General features: G+C 42.0%; 1 protein-coding gene across 4 annotated transcripts in view; it reads right to left on the bottom strand.

Moving 5' to 3' along the window:
* Positions 1-18,290, bottom strand: part of APP (amyloid beta precursor protein) — a 167,115-nt gene that overhangs the window by 105,881 nt on the left and 42,944 nt on the right. For all 4 annotated transcript variants that reach the window (XM_063126740.1, XM_063126741.1, XM_063126742.1 and 1 more), the window contains exon 2: positions 6,101-6,268. In XM_063126740.1, the coding sequence (XP_062982810.1) occupies positions 6,101-6,268 (168 nt within the window). The remainder of the gene's footprint in view (positions 1-6,100; positions 6,269-18,290) is intronic.

The following is an 18,290-nucleotide window of genomic DNA, read 5'->3' as shown; positions in this document are numbered from 1 at the left end:
GATTCTTTCCTCACCCTACCTGGAGACGCTGGGGATCGAACCTGGGACCTTCTGCATGCAAAGCAGGTGCTCTGTCATAATGACAGAGTATTCAGTAGTCATACTGAACTTTATTGCACTGAGCTATGGCCCCTCGCTACTGGATATGCCAATAATGTGAGAAGCAGCAAATGTGCAACTGTGTAAGTAAGAATATATTTGGCTATCAGAAAGTCGCTTGTCTTTGTAAACTGTGTAGTCGCACCAAAACAGTTTTTAACAGTAGCTCCTCTTGCAAGTTGTACTTTATTTTTCTCCAACAGATATTTCTTCTGCTTGACAGTGAAATTTACTAGCCTAGTAACGAAACAGTACACCTGGGGGGAATGCTTTTTGTTTGATTAAGTATCTCCAACCTTATGTCAACAGATCTATATTTGGATAGATCAACTATTCCCTTATATTCAATCGGTGTACTCCCTTGCATTCCCCCAAAGGTATATTCAATCAGTTATTCCCTTGCATTCTTCAAAAGCAGCATTTGGAAAAATGTGCAATAAAATGCACGTATGACGCGGATGGGTGGCGTGAGTTTGCTCTATCATAACTACTTGCGAACTAAAAATGCAATCCTTGCATGTTTAGAAAGAAAAGAGTCCTACAACTTGCATGTATGATTGGGGAATGCTGGAAGTTGTAGGACTTTTTTCTGTCTGTATTTGTGTTTTTAACTTGTTGGTTGTTTTTATGATGGTTTTAATTTTTGTGAACCGCCCAGAGAGCTTCGGCTATTGGGCGGTATAAAAATGTAATAAATAAATAAATAAATAAACGTACATAGGACTGCATCCTAAGTCATACATTTACCAATGGAAATATTGCATTTATATCTTATACATTTCATTTTGGAACATGTTTTTAAGGAAGTGAGGCCAATGAAGAGATGGCTGTACATGCATCAGAGTACCATGCCAAGATAGCTGAGTGGTAGAGCATTTGTTTTGTATACAAAAGGTCCAGGTTCTATCCTGGCATCTCCAGGCAGTGGAGAAAACACTCACACACCCACGAAACCCCAGACACCACTGCCAGTCAGTCTGTAGACAATACCAAGCTAGCAATGATTTTGAGTCAGTATAAGGAAGCTTCCTGAGCGCAAATGAATACAAAATCCAATTGGCATAGATATGGGCCACTCGCAAGCAGGATTGGTGATGAATGGCTGAAGCAAGATCAACAGTGTAAACAGATCCCATAAAGAGGGACAATTGCTTTCCGCAGGAAGCTAGCCATTCCCACGGTTTGTTGACACCAAATTCCACAGCGGCAAATGTGATAACCGATTCCAATTCTGCGGCTTCACCTTGGAGCCTTGCTTTGCAACTTCTGTTCTACTGAAGCGCAGAAAAAGCAGACTTTAAGGTCTGCTACAGAGTCTCCTCAGGAGACTAAAATGCTCTTCTGCTGCATTCCATACTCATTTGCATAGTTCATAGTACTGTGACACAGCTACACCTGGGTCTTGCATTGCTTGACCTTTTGACTTCGTATAATGTGTGTTTGTGTGTGTTTACAAAACACACATTTCCTCTTCCCTTCCCCCCCTCCTCCCTGTATTCAGGGCACGTGTACACCTTTACATGCTTTAGAGGTGAAGTGTGCAATGGCCCACGAAAGCATATGCCACTAGGCATTTCTTCGTCTATAAGATGCTATTTTTTGCTGCAACAAACTAACATGGCTACCCCTCTGGAATATTTTATTTAAGCTTTCGTTTTCTCCCATTCTTCATGATCTTGGCTACAATACTAAACACACGCCTTATTACTTCTAAGTAAACATGCTTAGGATTGCTCTGTTGTTGTTTTATTCCTTGATTTCTTTTTTCCACTAGAGGAAAAATACCAAAGCATAGTATGACTGGGTTGCACAATTGCCATGGCTTGCCACAATGTCCCCAGGATCAACCTGAACATTCAAGCTGAGACTGTGGCTTGGCATGTCATCTGAACTTGGTGGGGATGGGCTGTGCAAGGGTTAAACATGCCTCGCATAACCCTAAAACAGTTGTGGGTTCTGCGCGAGCTGTTTAATCATTGCACAACACACATGCACACGTTTGGACAGCACAACAAGACACAGCTTGATTATTCAAAATGGCCACTGGCACACCCCACCGTGGCTTAAATAAGCCAAGATGGGCTGTTTGATTATGCAAGGATGGACTTTGGACAAAGAGATCCTGCAGGGTGGATTTTGTTCACCTAAGTGAGACTTGTGAACCATGTTGAAAATGTACTTACCCCACCTTGTCACATTCTTTCCTGGCCCTGACGCACTGCATACAACAAGGTGGCTCCCAATTTTGAGTCCCGTTTGGGCAGGGTGGGTGAGTGGGTGGGATCAATAAGTTGATGCAACTCTACTTGTATGTATGTCACTCTGCTGGCAGCTTACAGGTACAACAGCACTGCAGTTTTGGTTTTGCGTCTGGGCCCCAGGCCAGAATAGACACTGTAACAGCACTGCAACTGTGAATGTAATTCTTTGAAGCTTACACAACATGAAAGGGTGCTTTACCCATTGGTGTCACATTCCCTTTAGGGCTTCTAGTCAGGCAACAGTTATCACTGTTCCAATACTTGCTTGGTTTCCAGGGATAAATTTACTACTAGGCCATTTCAACAGTTATTGGGCTATGTATAAAGCTTGACTAATATTTTGCTTAGGGTTTAAATCAGGTACTTCTTAATTTGAGACTCAGCCTGCTACCCCATTTACCTGGGAATCTGCTCCGTTCAACTCAACAAGACTTACTGTCAGTCTTAGTCTAGAACCCCACTGTTAGCCTTAGTCTAAGTAGGGTACACAGGGCTGTATGTACTTAGGCCAGGGTTGGGCAACTGCAGGGGGTTTAACCCCCTCTCAGATTGCCCCATGGGCCAGCTGCCAGAGGGGGCTGAATCCCCTCCCCCAATGCAGCTACATAAACCTGAAATGGCTGAAACTGGCTTCAAAACAAGGGAAATTTGGCTGCTTTAAGCTGCCTTGGCAGTTTGACATTCATTTTGGAGACAAACCAGCAATGTTTTTGTATCCACAAATTTTGGTATTGCAGTGGCAGGGACAGCAGGGAATGCAGCAGAGGTCAGCGCTGGTTGCATGTGTCCCGTGGGCCAGGTGTTGTCCACCCTGACCTAAACCCACAGAATGAAAAACGGATGTGCAACAAAGGCCACTCAATCAAGCCAAGTGTTCTATACAACCATAGACCCATTCAAACATGGGCCACTGCAATAAGCAGACAGCCTGAGATATCTGGATTGGCTAGCCCAGCCTTCCACAACCTGGTGCCCTATAACTCTATCATCCCCAGCCACCATGACCACTGGCTGTGTTGGGTGGGAATGATGGGAGCTGTAGTATAACAATCTCTGAAGAACAATCTCTGGTTGAAGAGGGGGGTTAGACCCTTGCTGAGTCACTCTTTCAGAGTGTACTTCCTGCCTGCTCCACTCCACACTCAAAACTCCAGCTCTTGACATGGACGGTGCCACTGGAAAACAGCTGGTCTAGTTCTCGTTCCTGGTATGATGCCCCCACCCCACCCCAGGCACTGCTAAGAAGAAAGGGGAAGCCTATCCCAGATTCCTAGGAGTCACATGGGTCAATCACCTTTAACAGCATTTCAGTGTATGCAATGAATGGACTTCCCAAAAATGGCAACCGCCCACCTGCCTGAATCATCTTTCATTTATATTAGCAGCAGCCATCCAAGACATGAAAAGGAGGTTAGCTTCGCTGAGAAAGTATTGTGATGAGAGGGGGGGGGGGCGGGGGCAGGGGAGGGGGCGAATAATTCTCTTTCTTAATAAGAAGCAGGGGGTGGAAAAAAAATATACTCCTACTTTTTGTGCCTGCAGTTACACACCTCTACTTTGACGTTATGTTGCTTCCTCCTAACAGGAAATTTGAAAACTTGCACAAATCTCCCTGCGTCTGATCTGCAGTGCAGTCTTGCTAGCTAGATAATTGGTGGAACGAACAGGACAAAAAAGGAACAGGATATAACATATCACTCTGTCCCCTTCCAGAATACAAAGCATGCATGGTGAGCCGAGCAATAAAGGAACCCGAAGAGGAGCAGAAGGAACAGGTTGCCTTAATGCTACTATTGTTAATATCCGTTTGCTTCTTTTGATGCTGCCGTTTAGTCTTCCAGCTTTCTACTCCTTTCAGCAGAGCCCAATTTTGATATAAGTAGCCATCAGCTCCCATATTCTCTCAGCTGTCATCAATTCCTCTCCAAATAACCAGTGGGGTGGGAGTGGGGAGAGAAATGCAATGTACAATGTTTAAGTAAATTCATTTTGAATGTAGTTATTGTAGCTATTCACAAAGGCAGAGTCCTACAAATTCCCCCAAACTGTGCCATTTAGAATTCATCCATCTCCATGTAATATTCCATAAACTGACAGCTTATTTTAAAAACATAAATGGCTTTATACCTTTAGGATAACAGAAAAAAACAAAAGTATGAACAAGACACAATTTATACACTGTTGCTTGGGAAATGCCAAAGTTCATATTAGTGTAATACTTTTATTAGGCCAACCAAAGGGTAACAAAACATCTCTAGATTTCTTCATCAGGGAAGATGTTACAAAAACAGATTTCACTAAGAGTGGGGCGGAGGGATGGGGAAGGGAGAAAATGACTAAAGTCACAATAACAGTGGCCGTGTCTAAACCAACCATTTATTCCAGGGTTAGCTCAAGGTTGTCCCTGTGTTGGGACAATGATGCACAGCTGATCCCGCGGTCAACCAAGGACGACCTCTCAGATGTACCGGGATAACTGGGACTCCACTTATTCCAATTTTTCCCATGGTCCTGGGACAACCCCGAGGACCGCAGGCAGTGTGCCCTGGGCTCCCAGGTCCTCCCTCCTCCCCGTGAGTAGCAGGGCTCTTTAAACGGACACAGAGTTGTGCTGGGGGGCTCCGTGCCCATCAGGGGTGGGGGCAGCATTTTCACCATCTCCAGGATGGCTCTCAGTGTGTTGGGGCGCAGAGTTTTAAGGTGTTTTTTTTAATACCCCCCCTTATCTTGGGTGCAGAATCGCACCCATGCAATTGCGCAAACATCTCTCTTCTTAAAAAAAACATGCCGCAACAGAAATGACTGTTGCGCTAGTGTGTGCACCCTGCAGGATGATCCCAGAAGCTGGAAAACCCGAGATCCTCCACCCTGAGTCCCGGAAGGCCTCCAGGTATAGATTAGGCCAGTGTCTCCATATTTGGAGTCCCAAGTCTCGCTTCATCTTGGGACTCTGAATATGTACACACTGTGGCTTCACCAGCATGTCAGGGTTTCTTTTTTCTCCCCATTCTCACACCCAGTTTCATACAAATGGAAAACCAACTTAAATAAAAAAATACAGGACAGCAAAGAGTTCAGTTAAGTTTTGTAGCAACTTGAGCAATCAAAATTACCATTTTCACAGGATGGCTGTTTTTAAAAAAGTTCCATTACAAACCAAAACAGCTACTTTTATTTTGTTTCATACCACACAATCATTGTGCTTTTGTGAAAGCTGAACGTGAAAAAGAAAAAAAGAAAAAAAGAAACAAGGTTCATTGCCTCATTGCCATGACCAAATTGTCATCAGGCTAGACTCTTCTTCGAATATAAACTCTGCTCTGCAAGGCTAATGAACTGCAGAAAACCAACACACTGTTCTTTCTACAGGAGAAAGTAATCAACTGGGACTTGACACACGGTGTGCGATTATGACATCAGGAGTGCCTTATCTCCATCTCTCGGCATTACTTTGACATGAACTAGAGACTAGATTAAAGAAGAGCATTTCTTATCTTCAGAAGAGCTATGCAAACTATCAGCCCTGGCAGATGGAATCCCTTTTGTTAGTTTCCGGCTGAACCCACCGGCTACAACCTCAACTAGAGAAATGCACATGAAATGGAACAAGAGGGTACGGCAATCCAGGGGGAAAGAAGAGTACAGAAGATTCCTCTTTAAAACTGGAAGAAGATTTACATCCTCAGCCGCTGAGGTTTAATAATAATTTTTTTAAGTGTTACATTTAATTAGAAACTTACTTGTTGGCAGTACTGCAAGATATCTTCTTTTGTCGAAATGCAGCTCTTGGTTCCAGAAGGATCAGATTCCCATTTTCCATTCTGAACATTCATATGCATATTCAGTTTGCCACAAAATATGGCTACTTGGGGCTCTGCCAACAGGCCAGCGTTTCCATCAGTAGGCACCTAAGGAGAAGAGAGAGAGAGAGATTGTTAGTTCATTGTTACAGCTGCAACCTAGAACAACCTGGGAGCAGATAGAAGAGTTCAAAATGCAGAAAGCAATCCCTTCGCTCATCAAGACCGGTAAAATGAAAGGAAATGTCTGCTGATTTGCTATTCTTGGACTGTTGCAAAAAGGCCTTTAGTGAAGTGGCAGCCAGAAAGCAAATGACTGTCCACCCTTTCATATGCACACACCGGTCACTCCGGTACTCTATAAGGCAGCAGCTAGGCTCTGATGTCATCAGAAGAAACATAACAAGCTGTCTTATATACCAGATCAGAATACTATTAATCCATCCAGCTAGTATTGTCTCTACACTGACAGACAAAAGCTCTCCAAGAGCCAAACAGGGTTTCTTTCCAAGCCCTACCTGGAGGTGCCAGGGATTGCACCTGAGACAGTCTGCATGAAAAGGATGGGCCCTACCAGTGGAAGCTAGTGGCTCCAATTTTGGTGGGGCTCTGAATCCATTCCAGGTTTCAGTCAAAAACAGCCAGGACTCTAAAAGAGTTGTCCAAGGTACTGAAACTTTGGGGAGGGGTCAGCACCTTGGATAGCGCCTTTAGAGGTCTGATTGGTTCTGACAAACTCAGAGCGGATTCACTGCCCCACTGACTACGGAGCCACCAGCCACCACTAGGCCTAACTACTGAGCTACAGCCATTAAAGACCACCTTTTTAGCACAACCCCTCTCCACAGAGCAGCAGAGAAGCATCAGGTAAATTAGTTATGGTAGGAAAAAAGCTCTACCAGAGTACCAGTCTTCTTATGGAAGGGTCCTTCACATCCTCTCTCCTTATTCCACCACAAAGAATAGAACGTCTGGAAACTAGCCACAAGCCTTTAAGCACTCAAGGTGCCATGTCACTCTCCCACACCTACAGCAAGCTGGAAGTGGTCTCCTAGCCACAGGACACTATTGCTCCTCCCCATTCTTCATTCTGGAAAACATAAAGTAAACAGCTGAGTTATGCCTTCACAAAGCAGCAGAAGATGGCTAAATGTTTCTGCCATGAGACAGAAACTACTTCTGCAGAAACTACTTCTGCAGTAGTTTTTCAACTATCGCAAGTAATGTTTTTCTATGCTTTTTGAAGTCATAACACCGGCAGGGCATCCTGAATCACCGTTTGACAAAGCACCCTGGATGCCTAGATGGAGCTTAGCAGCCTTGAAATGTACTACTAGCAGTATTCCTGCTCATTATAAGGTTTTGGAGTTGCCAATCTTGCAGGCATTCAGTGTCTCTGAATATTCCCTAAGATGTACATATTTTACAAGCCTCAGGTTTTTTCTCTCTTTGAAGTACACAACTCCAAGGCAGACTACATACTCTGCATATCGAAAGTCTCTGGTTCAATTGTTGCTATTAAGAATCGCTGGTAGTAGGAAAAAGTTGTTCCTGCTATCTTGGGGGAACTATTGAAAAGCAGAATACCAATGTGCAGATCCACCAATGAGCAAATTCAAGGACAGCTATTTGTGAATTACACAATTACCCTGTCATTCATGCAGATATGATTGTGGTCTCCTAGCATTGTTCCTTGAAAAGTTAGGAAGTAATAAAAGGTTTCAAAGTAATACAACACCAATGCAATTAATTTGTGGTGGAGGTTGTAAATGAACAAGAAACATACCATTCCAACTTTCCCTACAGCTGCAAAAAAAAATTAAACGCATACTTCAGATGGACAGGTTTGCATATTATCTGATGGTGTAAGTCACCTTGTTTACATTTGTGTCTACTGTGTTAACAAAACCCACACGTACAACCTGAATGTACTTGTTCATACATCAATTCATCTAGGTTATTAAAACCAAAGTCACATTTTAAAAGATTTTAAATAGCGGCGTTTTTTCCCCCAGGTGCTACTGTGATGTCCTTAAAAAGAACTGTCATTTGACACACAGGCTTTTGGTAACTTAATATTAATCCTCTTCCCAAAAAAAAAAAAAAATCAAATTAACCTCAAGAAGCTTAGTGAGCAATGATAAAAGCACGTAACAGTAGATACTCTTTTGCTTGAGTTGACAGGATCAGCAGATATATAAAACCACAATGATTGTGTCTACATAGTGCATCTGGCATAAATACAATGGAAACATATGTTAAACAACAATATGTCAAGGACTATCAGTTTTCAGAAGAAAGGAAATCTGTGTCATAGAAGATGTTCCAACAACCTCTGTGTGTGTTTGGGGAGGGGGGGTGGCTTTCAAATATTAGGAGACTAGAAGAGAAGCCCCATAAGGAAAGGCACAGAAATCTACACCATCTTGGGCAATTCAAATTAATATTATCTCTAAACCAGGGTAGGACTAACTGGCAGTGTAAGCCAAAACCAGAAACCCAGAACTATTTTATCAAACAGCCAGAACTATTTTGCCACTGCATTCACAGACTGTGAGGCTGTGTGTGTGTGTGTGGGGGGGAGATTTTGGTAACTTTGGGTGTGAAAAGGTAAAGTCACTGACAATCACGCATCTGGTGGGTTTTATTTGCATTCCTTACAAATTCAAGTTCCTATCCAGCAAAGGCCAGAATGAGGACAGGAGTAGGAAGCGATGCTTCTACCTTTGCTCTGGCATCTTCAGGTAAGAAAAATAAGGAAAATCATGTTCAGTCACAGCAAGATACCAGGGAATATGATCACCACCACCATCAGGACTATATGAACAGGGGGCAGGGACAAAATCCATGATCTCACCACCTCCATCACCCATATTCCATATTCGGACCCTGACAAGAATCCAGAGCACATGTGAGAGGCCTCAGTCACTTGTCTTCATATTTATCATGCGCAAGCTGCAACATCTCCATAATAGGTTGTCAAGTCAGTGTCCTAGCCACATCCATCTCTGCCTCTGATAAAATTATGTCATCCAATAAACTTTTTTTTGAATCCCCCAGAATTTTGGTGATAGCAGGGATTTCACTGGGTCTCCCATGGGTCACATATTTCCCACCCCTGATTTAAAATAAACTCATTATTGTGAGCCTTTGAAAATTCCATGGCCTGTACCCTAGGTCTAGAGGCAATAGGCTCTTTGCCACTCAAAAGAGCTCTGCTAAATGGCATGGTGGTGAAGAAGTAATATTTCTTTGCTCACATCACTGCCACAGAGCAAGTCAAAAGATGTTTTGGTCACATTCAATAAAATCCTCCCACATGTGCTTTAATTGTTTGACTCGGTTGTTTCATTTTCCTCAGCTCCTTTGAATATAGCTCCATGGTTGGGACAACAATGGTTTGTAAACAATCATATCAATGGGCCAAACCATCCTTCATTCCAAGCCGAGACCAAAGCACCAAAAAACCGCTGGCAAAAACTGTAGGAACATCCCCCAAAGACTTCATAAAACCATAATGAGTCTTCAGGTAGGGACCATTAAAACTGGCCCTCCACCCCTACTGAGGCAAAAGCAGCCTGAAGATCTAACCAAACATCTCCAACCTGATTCCCCCTCCAGATGTTTTGGATGACAACTACCAACATTCCTGGCCATTGGCCATACTGGCTTGGGCTGATGGGAGCTGGTCTAAAACATCTGGAGGGCATCAGGTTGGGGAAGGTTGATCTAACCTGATCAGGTAAGGGAGTTATTGTCTCACTTACAGATCATTCTCCCCTAATTCAGTACAGAAGACTACCAGATCTAACCTGTGGTCTGCCATATGTGTTGGGCTTAATGTAATTTGAGACAGGCTCATGGTTGCCATAGAGACCATGAAGTCCCTAGCTGCTCCAGAAAATATGGCCTCAACACGGATGTTAAAATTCCCCCAAGACCAGCAGCCTTCGAGCCTTCAACCCCATCCATACCACCTGTTAGGTAGCAGCAAGGACGGTACACCAACGGAATCCCTATCCTTTCTCCGCTTCCCAACACAAGGTACAGACACTTAGTAGAAACCATTCAAATACCTGCCTTATGATATGCACTATTGTCACTTTTGACACAAAAGGTCAATGACAATTCAATTAAATGCAGAATTAAGACATGCCATTTGGGATAACAAATACTTAATACAAGGAATTAATAGAACCAGTTCAGCAGCCCTAAGTACGTGTTTGCCAGAAGGAAACAAAATGATTCAAAGCATTTGTAAGACTGAGGGGATACCTGCCAAACAGTGATCAGAATGAGGATGCCTGCAAAACAATGATAAAAAAGGGGACAATGTGGGGAAAGGCATGTATCACAAACTCAGCACAGGAGGGGGAAACAGAAGAGAAAGAGAAATTTTGTGGATCTTCAGGATAGGGTCTAATTGTTTATGGCACTGGTTAGATTAGTCTTCCCTGACCTGTGAACTCCAGATCTCCTAGGAGTACTATTTCCATCATCCCTAGCCAACATGGCCATGCTACTAGAAGATGATGGGTCCAACACACCTAGATGGATCCAACACACTTAGAAGGCACTGGGTTCAGGAAGGTTGTGCTAAAGAGACCAGAGTTTCTGGTCCTTTGTGGGCTCATCTACACCAAGCAGGATATTCCACTATGAAAGTGGTATATAAAAGGCAGGAGCCACACCAAGCAGGATATAACGGTATGAAAGCAGTATATGGTAGGTGTCAATGGGCCCCAACAGTTGTCAGTGCACTTCAATCCCACTATAAAGCAGTAGTGTGGCTCCTACATTTTATATACCGCTTTCATACCACTGCCATAGTGGAATATCTGCTTGATGTAGATGAGCCCTGTGTTCTGCAGAAGAGGGTACATTCTGGTATTCGGCAAGCACTGCCACAAGCTCAAGGGGCATCCATTAATGGGTTCAACATGCCATGGCATTGAGGATGTATGCTGGTGCAACTGAGTTTTGTGAGCAGGTTAATCAATGTTATTTTCTTTAAACTGCAAAGCCATCATAAAATGGTCATGGGTAAGTAGATCTTACAGGTATGTGTGTGGAAAAATGGGCAGCAGAGAGATGCCCATGGGAAGAACTGCTTACCACATGGCAGAAAGGATTTGAGCCAGAGGAAGCGCTACGAAGTAGAAGTAGAAAAGGAGGAATGGTCTGCATGACGCGTGTGCATGGCCACCGAGGGCAGATGAAGAAAACGAAAAAGCTCCTAGGCTGACTTGGATGCTGTACAGAGCACAAAATTTGTCATAGAAATGGTGCCCCTCATGTAGCCAAACCGATCCAGTCTAATATGGATCCACTTCCTGAGAGGGTGGAAGAGTGCAGAGGTGCCATAGTCATTATAAGGTTGGCAGTGAGGTCTGCATGACAGAACTGTTCAGTTTATTGTGTCTGTTCACTAAGACAGATGATATACAGAGCTTCTTTGAAGGTAGCAACCATAATATTTTCCTCAGTGTAACGTAGAAATGCTGAAGGAAAAGCGGCCGTTTCCTGCTCGAACTCAATTAAAACAGAAATATCTCCGTGACATCTGCTACCAACAGCTGTAAATGCTAAAAAGTCATTAGCTGGCTGTCCAATACACAAGAGCCGTGTAAGGAAATACTTAAACTATGGAAGTTATACAACTATATTCATCATGATTATGATCTAAACCTTTCTCTAAATTTAAAGTGTCCCTTAATTGCAACCACATCTCCATATGACAAGAAACATTAAACTGTCTTCAGCAACTAAGTAATGTGGAATACTAAATATGCTCAAGGCTTAATTAGCAAATGCCTGTCAACTCCAGTGCTATGAATGAGTCTCAGTGTGCTCATGACTTGTCTTAATATTTCAATTAAGAAAAAGGAAAGAAATAAGATATTTCAATGATCATGAGTGGGGACTATTTAGTAGCCAAGTCAATGATTGAATATTTAGGGGCTAACAGCCCAATTCTGCATATGTTTACTCAGAAGTACATCCCATGGTATACATGGGGTCTTGCTGCTTAGGTAAACCTGAGGATGCAAACTTATGCATGTCTACACAGAAGTAGGTGCTGAGTTCAACAGGATGTATTCCCAGGAGTACAGGTTTGGCACCTACAGGTGCAATCCTATGCATGTTTGGTCATATAAAGTCCTACAACCCCCAGCATGCCCCTTCCAGCCATGCTGGCAGGAGGGTGCTGTTAATAGTAGGACTTTTTTTCTGTTGAAACATGAAGAGGATTGCGTTCTAAGTGATCCCAAACACAAATTCTTTCAAACATTTACATTAATTAGAAAATACATTTGACAAATGTTCAGGAGGAAGATTTAGTCTACCCAAACTCCTCCCTAAGCTATAACGTTGACTGACCCAAAACATAGGAGTTACAAGTTAAATGAGAATGGAATTACTCAGCACTGTCCTAACTTAAGAATTCTACACCATGCCGTAATGTGTGCACCCATAGAACGGAGGGTTGCCCAATGAAAAATCTTGCCCGTATATGTTAAATCTCACCCTTGTTGTGCAAGATTGTGAATCATTTTAATGCAGACTGAATAAATCCACCTCTAATGGACATTTATACAGACTCTGATCTTATTTAATAGTGGAGAATCAATTTACACTCCGCCTGCAAACAATGTGAAACATTACCTTAAATGGGATTAATCATGAATCACTTAATACAGTCCTAGCAGGAACTACAGCTGTGTCAAAACATCACCTATTCCTTGTGAATTAAAGGGGTGGGGGTGGGGAAGAATGTCAGGGAAACATTTTCTCCTTGAAAACTCTAATGAATGGATATTCAGTGACTTCTCACAAGAAAACAAACATGGATAGCAACATACAAGAGAAGTAATACTTGAAAGGTCTGTTGATAGCTTCAACATAGATGAGGGTGCATCTTCAAATTTTTCATCAAGTCAGGAACCCAGGAAGATTCTGGCTGATTTACCTTAGCATCTTTTGGAAATTCTGGTTAAATCTCAGCTAGGCTCTCAGGTAATGAGTCATTTGTGTGGGACTTTTTCTCTTCCACCCACCCACTACACACCAAGCTTGAAAAGTTGTGACTTATCTAAATATCAGTTAAAGGGGCCACTATAAAAAAATCTTGTAGAGATTTATTTATTTATTTATTTATTGCATTTTTATACCTCCCAATAGCCAAAGCTCTCTGGGCGGTTTACAAAAATTAAAACCACAAAAACCATTCAAAACATAAAACAGTATAGAAGCATAATATAAAATACAATAAAAACACAACCAGGATAAAATCAAGCAGCAATGCAGAAATTAATACAGATTTAAAATACATATTTAAATCAGCAAAGTTAAAATTAAGTTACTTGACTGTTAAAATGCTGAGAAAATAAAAAGGTCTTCACCTAGCGTCTAAAGGAGTATACTGTAGGTGTCAGGCAAACCTCTTTAGGGAGCTTATTCCACAGCCGATATGCCACAGCAGAGAAGGCCCTCCACCTGGTAGCCACTTGCCTCATTTCCTTTGGCAGGAGCTCATGGAGAAGGAGGATGACCCCTGAGGATGACCTTAGGGTCCGGGCAGCTACATATGGGAGGAGGTGCTGCTTCAGATAGGCTGGCCCCAAGCCATTTAGAGCTCTGAATGTTAATACCAGCACTTTGAATCGGCCCAGACCAAGTAGGCATTCTGTCCACCACTCCATTTGTGCCTGCCCTTAACTGGATGCCCATAAGTATCCCCAAGATAAGAGTCTTGAAATAAAATTTCCCAAATGTCTCCTTCCTTCTTATGTGGGGCTACAGACATGATGCAGTAAGTCTATAAAAGCAGCTATTAAGCACTTTCCATTGCCAAATTTTGGTTCTCTTTGGATTATCCAGTCTTCCCCAAGTCTGGAAACCTCCAATTTAATTTGGAATTTATGGCAACAGTGGTAAAATGGAAAGTTCAATATTTTTGCAGTACAACACATTTTTAGACTGCCAAGTGTTTTTAAAGGAGTAATTAGGATGCATATTATTCAACTAAACTCACATTTAGCACTAAAAAGCCCATTTTTTCATTACATTTAAACTTAAAGGAGTCACTTAAAATGTTCAATTTTAATGCTCAATCAGGGGTTAATCAGCCGCAGAAACAAAATAATAAATGGGGAAAAGATTAATTGGAGATGTTCAGGTTGGCTGTATTTCATGTCCAGATCAGCTACCATGAAAACAGCAAATATGCAGTGATGGGTGGATTTCTGGATTCATTGTAAGCACACAGTCAAGTGGCTCATGTGAAACTGGATAAGTAGTAAGGCAGTCTGGATGGTCTACAAATTTTAAGAAAACCCTGAAGTTTAAAAAATGGTCATATCTTGCTTCAAAACAAGTGATATTTGGATGCTTTATAATTCTTCAGTGTTTTGCCAAGTTTCACCTATAAACCAGTGAATTCTTTTGCCAGGAGTCCACAGAAGAGGTCCAAGGGACCAAAAATGATCCCTGCCCCACCCCCAAGTTTTAAAGATTTCTTCAGGAATTCTGAGTTAGAATGAAATCATTATTAGAAACAATTATGAAAGCAAATTAAGTATGAACACATAGTAACAGTGAAGAATAATAAATGATAACTCTTTTATTTTAGTATGTAGTGCTTTAGATTTCATCTTCCATTCATCCCTGAAAGAACCTCATAACATTACTTTTTACAGATGGAAAACTGAAGATGATGAGCAGTGATTTTCCCAGGACTACCCAGAAAAGACAACTTCAGATGGGATTGGAATCAACCTATTTATTTGGAAACATGAAAAAAGCAGTTGCCTTCTCTTATGTTTCTTGATGTTGTTATCTGCTTCCTTCTTCTACTGTTCTTGTGTTAAGTCAGAACTGGTTAGAAACAGGACACCATAACATACAGTGCTGGCACACACTTTGTAAATTAACGCCACAACGAAGTCCAAGGAGTCATGGTGGATCCCTGGTCTGAAGAGGCTTCGCTTGCCTCTCTGCCTTACAATATCTATGTCACAGACTACTCAATTACAATTTTCTGAACCATGAAATGTATTTATTAGCTTAGCTCAATGCCTAACTGATTCAAGGAGGACAAATACTGTTTCTATTCACCAAACAGTCACAATGAGGCCTTCCTGCAAAGCAATTCGATGAAGACCAAGCAGACAACAAAATTAACTTGCAAGTCTCTGTCCTATTATGTGACACAGTCACACTCACACCTTTGAATGGCACTTTCTTAGGCAAATATGTGAAGTATTAATGTAGGATGTGGAACAAGGTTTAAATACATCTCTACGAACTTGGAAAATAGCTATTATGAGCATCTACGCTCTAACCCCTGAGCTCTGGCAAGGTTAAAAAAGGTGCCAAAAGTTTAATAAAACTACCCCATGCTTACTTTTTTGATGCCACTACTGCCTGCCCATAGTCCCGGCTGTGACCATGTTACGCTCTGCTGGGCAGCATTCACCCCTCACCCCTCCTTACACTTAAGACGACAGAGCAAAGGTAGAAAACATTGTCCTTGCTCTGATTTGGCTTCAAAGTCATTGGCCCAATTTGCACATCACAGATATTCAGGGTTTTAACAAACCCTGGTGTTAAGCAATGACGCTTTACCCCTAGGTTGTTTATCATGATGTCCAAACCCAGAATTGGAGGTTGTTGGGAAAAGAACAACCCAGACTTGTAACCCATGATTTGTTCTTGGGTTACAAGCCTGGGTTGTTTTTCTTCAAACAACCTCCAATTCCAGGTTCAGACATCATGATAAACAACACAAGCATGGAGGGCCTCTGTTGTTTAACTTAGTTGAAGCCAGTATCACTGGCTACTTCACTATCAACTGTTAATGAATGATGGGTTGTTTTAGACCTGGTTTACTGAGACTTGCAGGTCTTCAACATGGTTAAAAAGAGTGGCACTAACCGGAGTTAATGTTAACCAGCATTCACACCCACAGCTTGAAGTAGGGGGCATTCCTGTGTAAGAGGGGAAAAGGAGTGCATAATGGGGCAGATCTCTATTTTGTAACCATAATTAAGGGGTCATGAACATTGTGTCTGCACTAACCATAAAAAGAAACAACTGACAAATCAAATTTGTTACAACCTTAAAATACATTAATTTGAAATTAGGTTCCATTGATTTCAAAAGAACATGCATGAACAAACAGTTGCTCTGATTAGAATGTAAGTCACTTGAGCAACCTTTTTGTCAATAGCTTCAACAGGAATAAGTCTACTTAAATGCATTCCAGGTAATAAGGAACTGTGTTCTACTACAAAATAAATTGTCATCTGATATAAATCTAAATTACCTCACTTCCATTAAAGCAAAAAGGCGAGAAGCCCACAGGAATCATAAATGACTGCACTTCAAAAAACTACGAAGTTGGCATTTTAAGAAAGAAACCACTAACTGTTTGTATAGTGGTGGTGGTGGGGAACAACCTCCAAAAGAACCAAAACAGACCACGATTCTTAAAAAATAGGGGGAGGGGGGAAAATGGTTAAACACATCTGTGGAGAAAAGCCATTATTATTCCAATCTTCACTGTGTTAGATTTTTTGCTGCTTTTGTTCACACTAGTGGGACGTTTATTTTCTGCTAAGAATTGTTTTCTTCAACAAAAATCGTGTTAACAGACTGCCAAATCCGGAATGCCTTCCACCTGAAAATAAAGCTACTGTGTTACCATTAAAAAAACCACCACTATTTTTAGCAAGCCAGAATGTGATCTGACCTCAACCCATTCCAGCTTATGCCCGAATTCTGGCGCCTTCAGGTGTTTACATAGAAAGTAAAGGGTAAAGTGAGTGCATTCCCCTGACCAGGGGTCTAGTGGTACATTTTGAACTGCAGGTGCTCATCATGACAATCCCCATAGCCACGCAACTAAGGAGAGTCCGAAGATTCAGGCAGGTGTTTTGATCCATATCAATAAATCAGTTCTAGGGCCAGATCTACACCAAGCAGGATATGGCACTTCGAAAACGGTTTGAAACCCCTGGTAACTTCAAGGCTTGACTTCTGCAATGCGCTCAACATAGGGCTACCTTTGTGCCTAGTCCGGAAACTTCAATTAGTCCAAAATATGGCAGTCAGGCTAGTCGCTGGTACATCTAGGGGTGACCACATTACACCAGCTTTAAAATCTCTTCACTGGCTGCCAATTAGTTTCTGGGTGAAGTATAAAGTGTTGGTTATTACCTTTAAAGCCCTACATGGTTTGGGTCCAGGCTACCTGCGGGATCGCCTTCTCCCGTACAATCCGCCCCGCACACTCAGGTCCTCTGGGAGGAATCTACTTTAGTCAACCAAAACTAGGCTGATGAGTACTACCGAGAGGACCTTCTCTTCTGCTGCTCCCAGACTGTGGAATGGCAGATTCATCAACTTGACAGTCTTTTAGCATTTAAAAAAGCAATAAAGACTGATCTATTCCCGCAGGCCTATCCAGTGAAATTTTAGAATGTTTTTAGGATGTTTTAATCAGTTTTTAAAGTGTTTTATATTCACTGTTGTTCCCCTCTCGATCCAAGTGGAGAGGCGGGTAAGAAATAAATAATCATTATTATTCTTATTATTATTACTGTATATGGAGTGTGTCCTGGGCCCCAACAGTTGTCACTACTGTTATAACCCATTTTAAAGTAGTAGTGTAGATCCTGCCTAGGTCTTTTGTAAAGCTATTGCGTCTTAATTGCCCATTCAAGACTAAGACAGTCCAAAATATTTTACATTACAACTCGAATCAATATATTATCTCTGGGAAAAATCCCCCACCATCACCATGAGGACTGCAACTGAGCTCAAAAGGTACAGTAGGGTGGCAGATGACATCAGCATCCCTGCTAATGAAAAAGTGCCCTCTGAACAAAGCTGACAAAGCGGAAGAGGTACTGGGGATTCCATTAAGTCACTGCGTATCTAAGTAATTTCCAGTAAAGGCAAGTGGAAGTGGGAGAGAATTGTTATTTTATCGGTGGTTTCGCTTGTGCTTGCTACAGCTTATTCTGAGCACTGTTGCTTACTACTGCATAAGCATACATCCAATTGAGATGGATTGCCTGTTACTTGCTCTGGTTTACTTCCAAGTAAACAAGCATGGAGGGATTGC

The sequence above is a fragment of the Elgaria multicarinata genome, chromosome 5, assembly GCF_023053635.1.
Source record: "Elgaria multicarinata webbii isolate HBS135686 ecotype San Diego chromosome 5, rElgMul1.1.pri, whole genome shotgun sequence".
Classification (NCBI taxonomy): Eukaryota; Metazoa; Chordata; class Lepidosauria; order Squamata; family Anguidae; genus Elgaria; species Elgaria multicarinata.
Note: the sequence above shows the minus strand (reverse complement) of the source record. Positions and strands in the feature narration are given on the sequence as shown.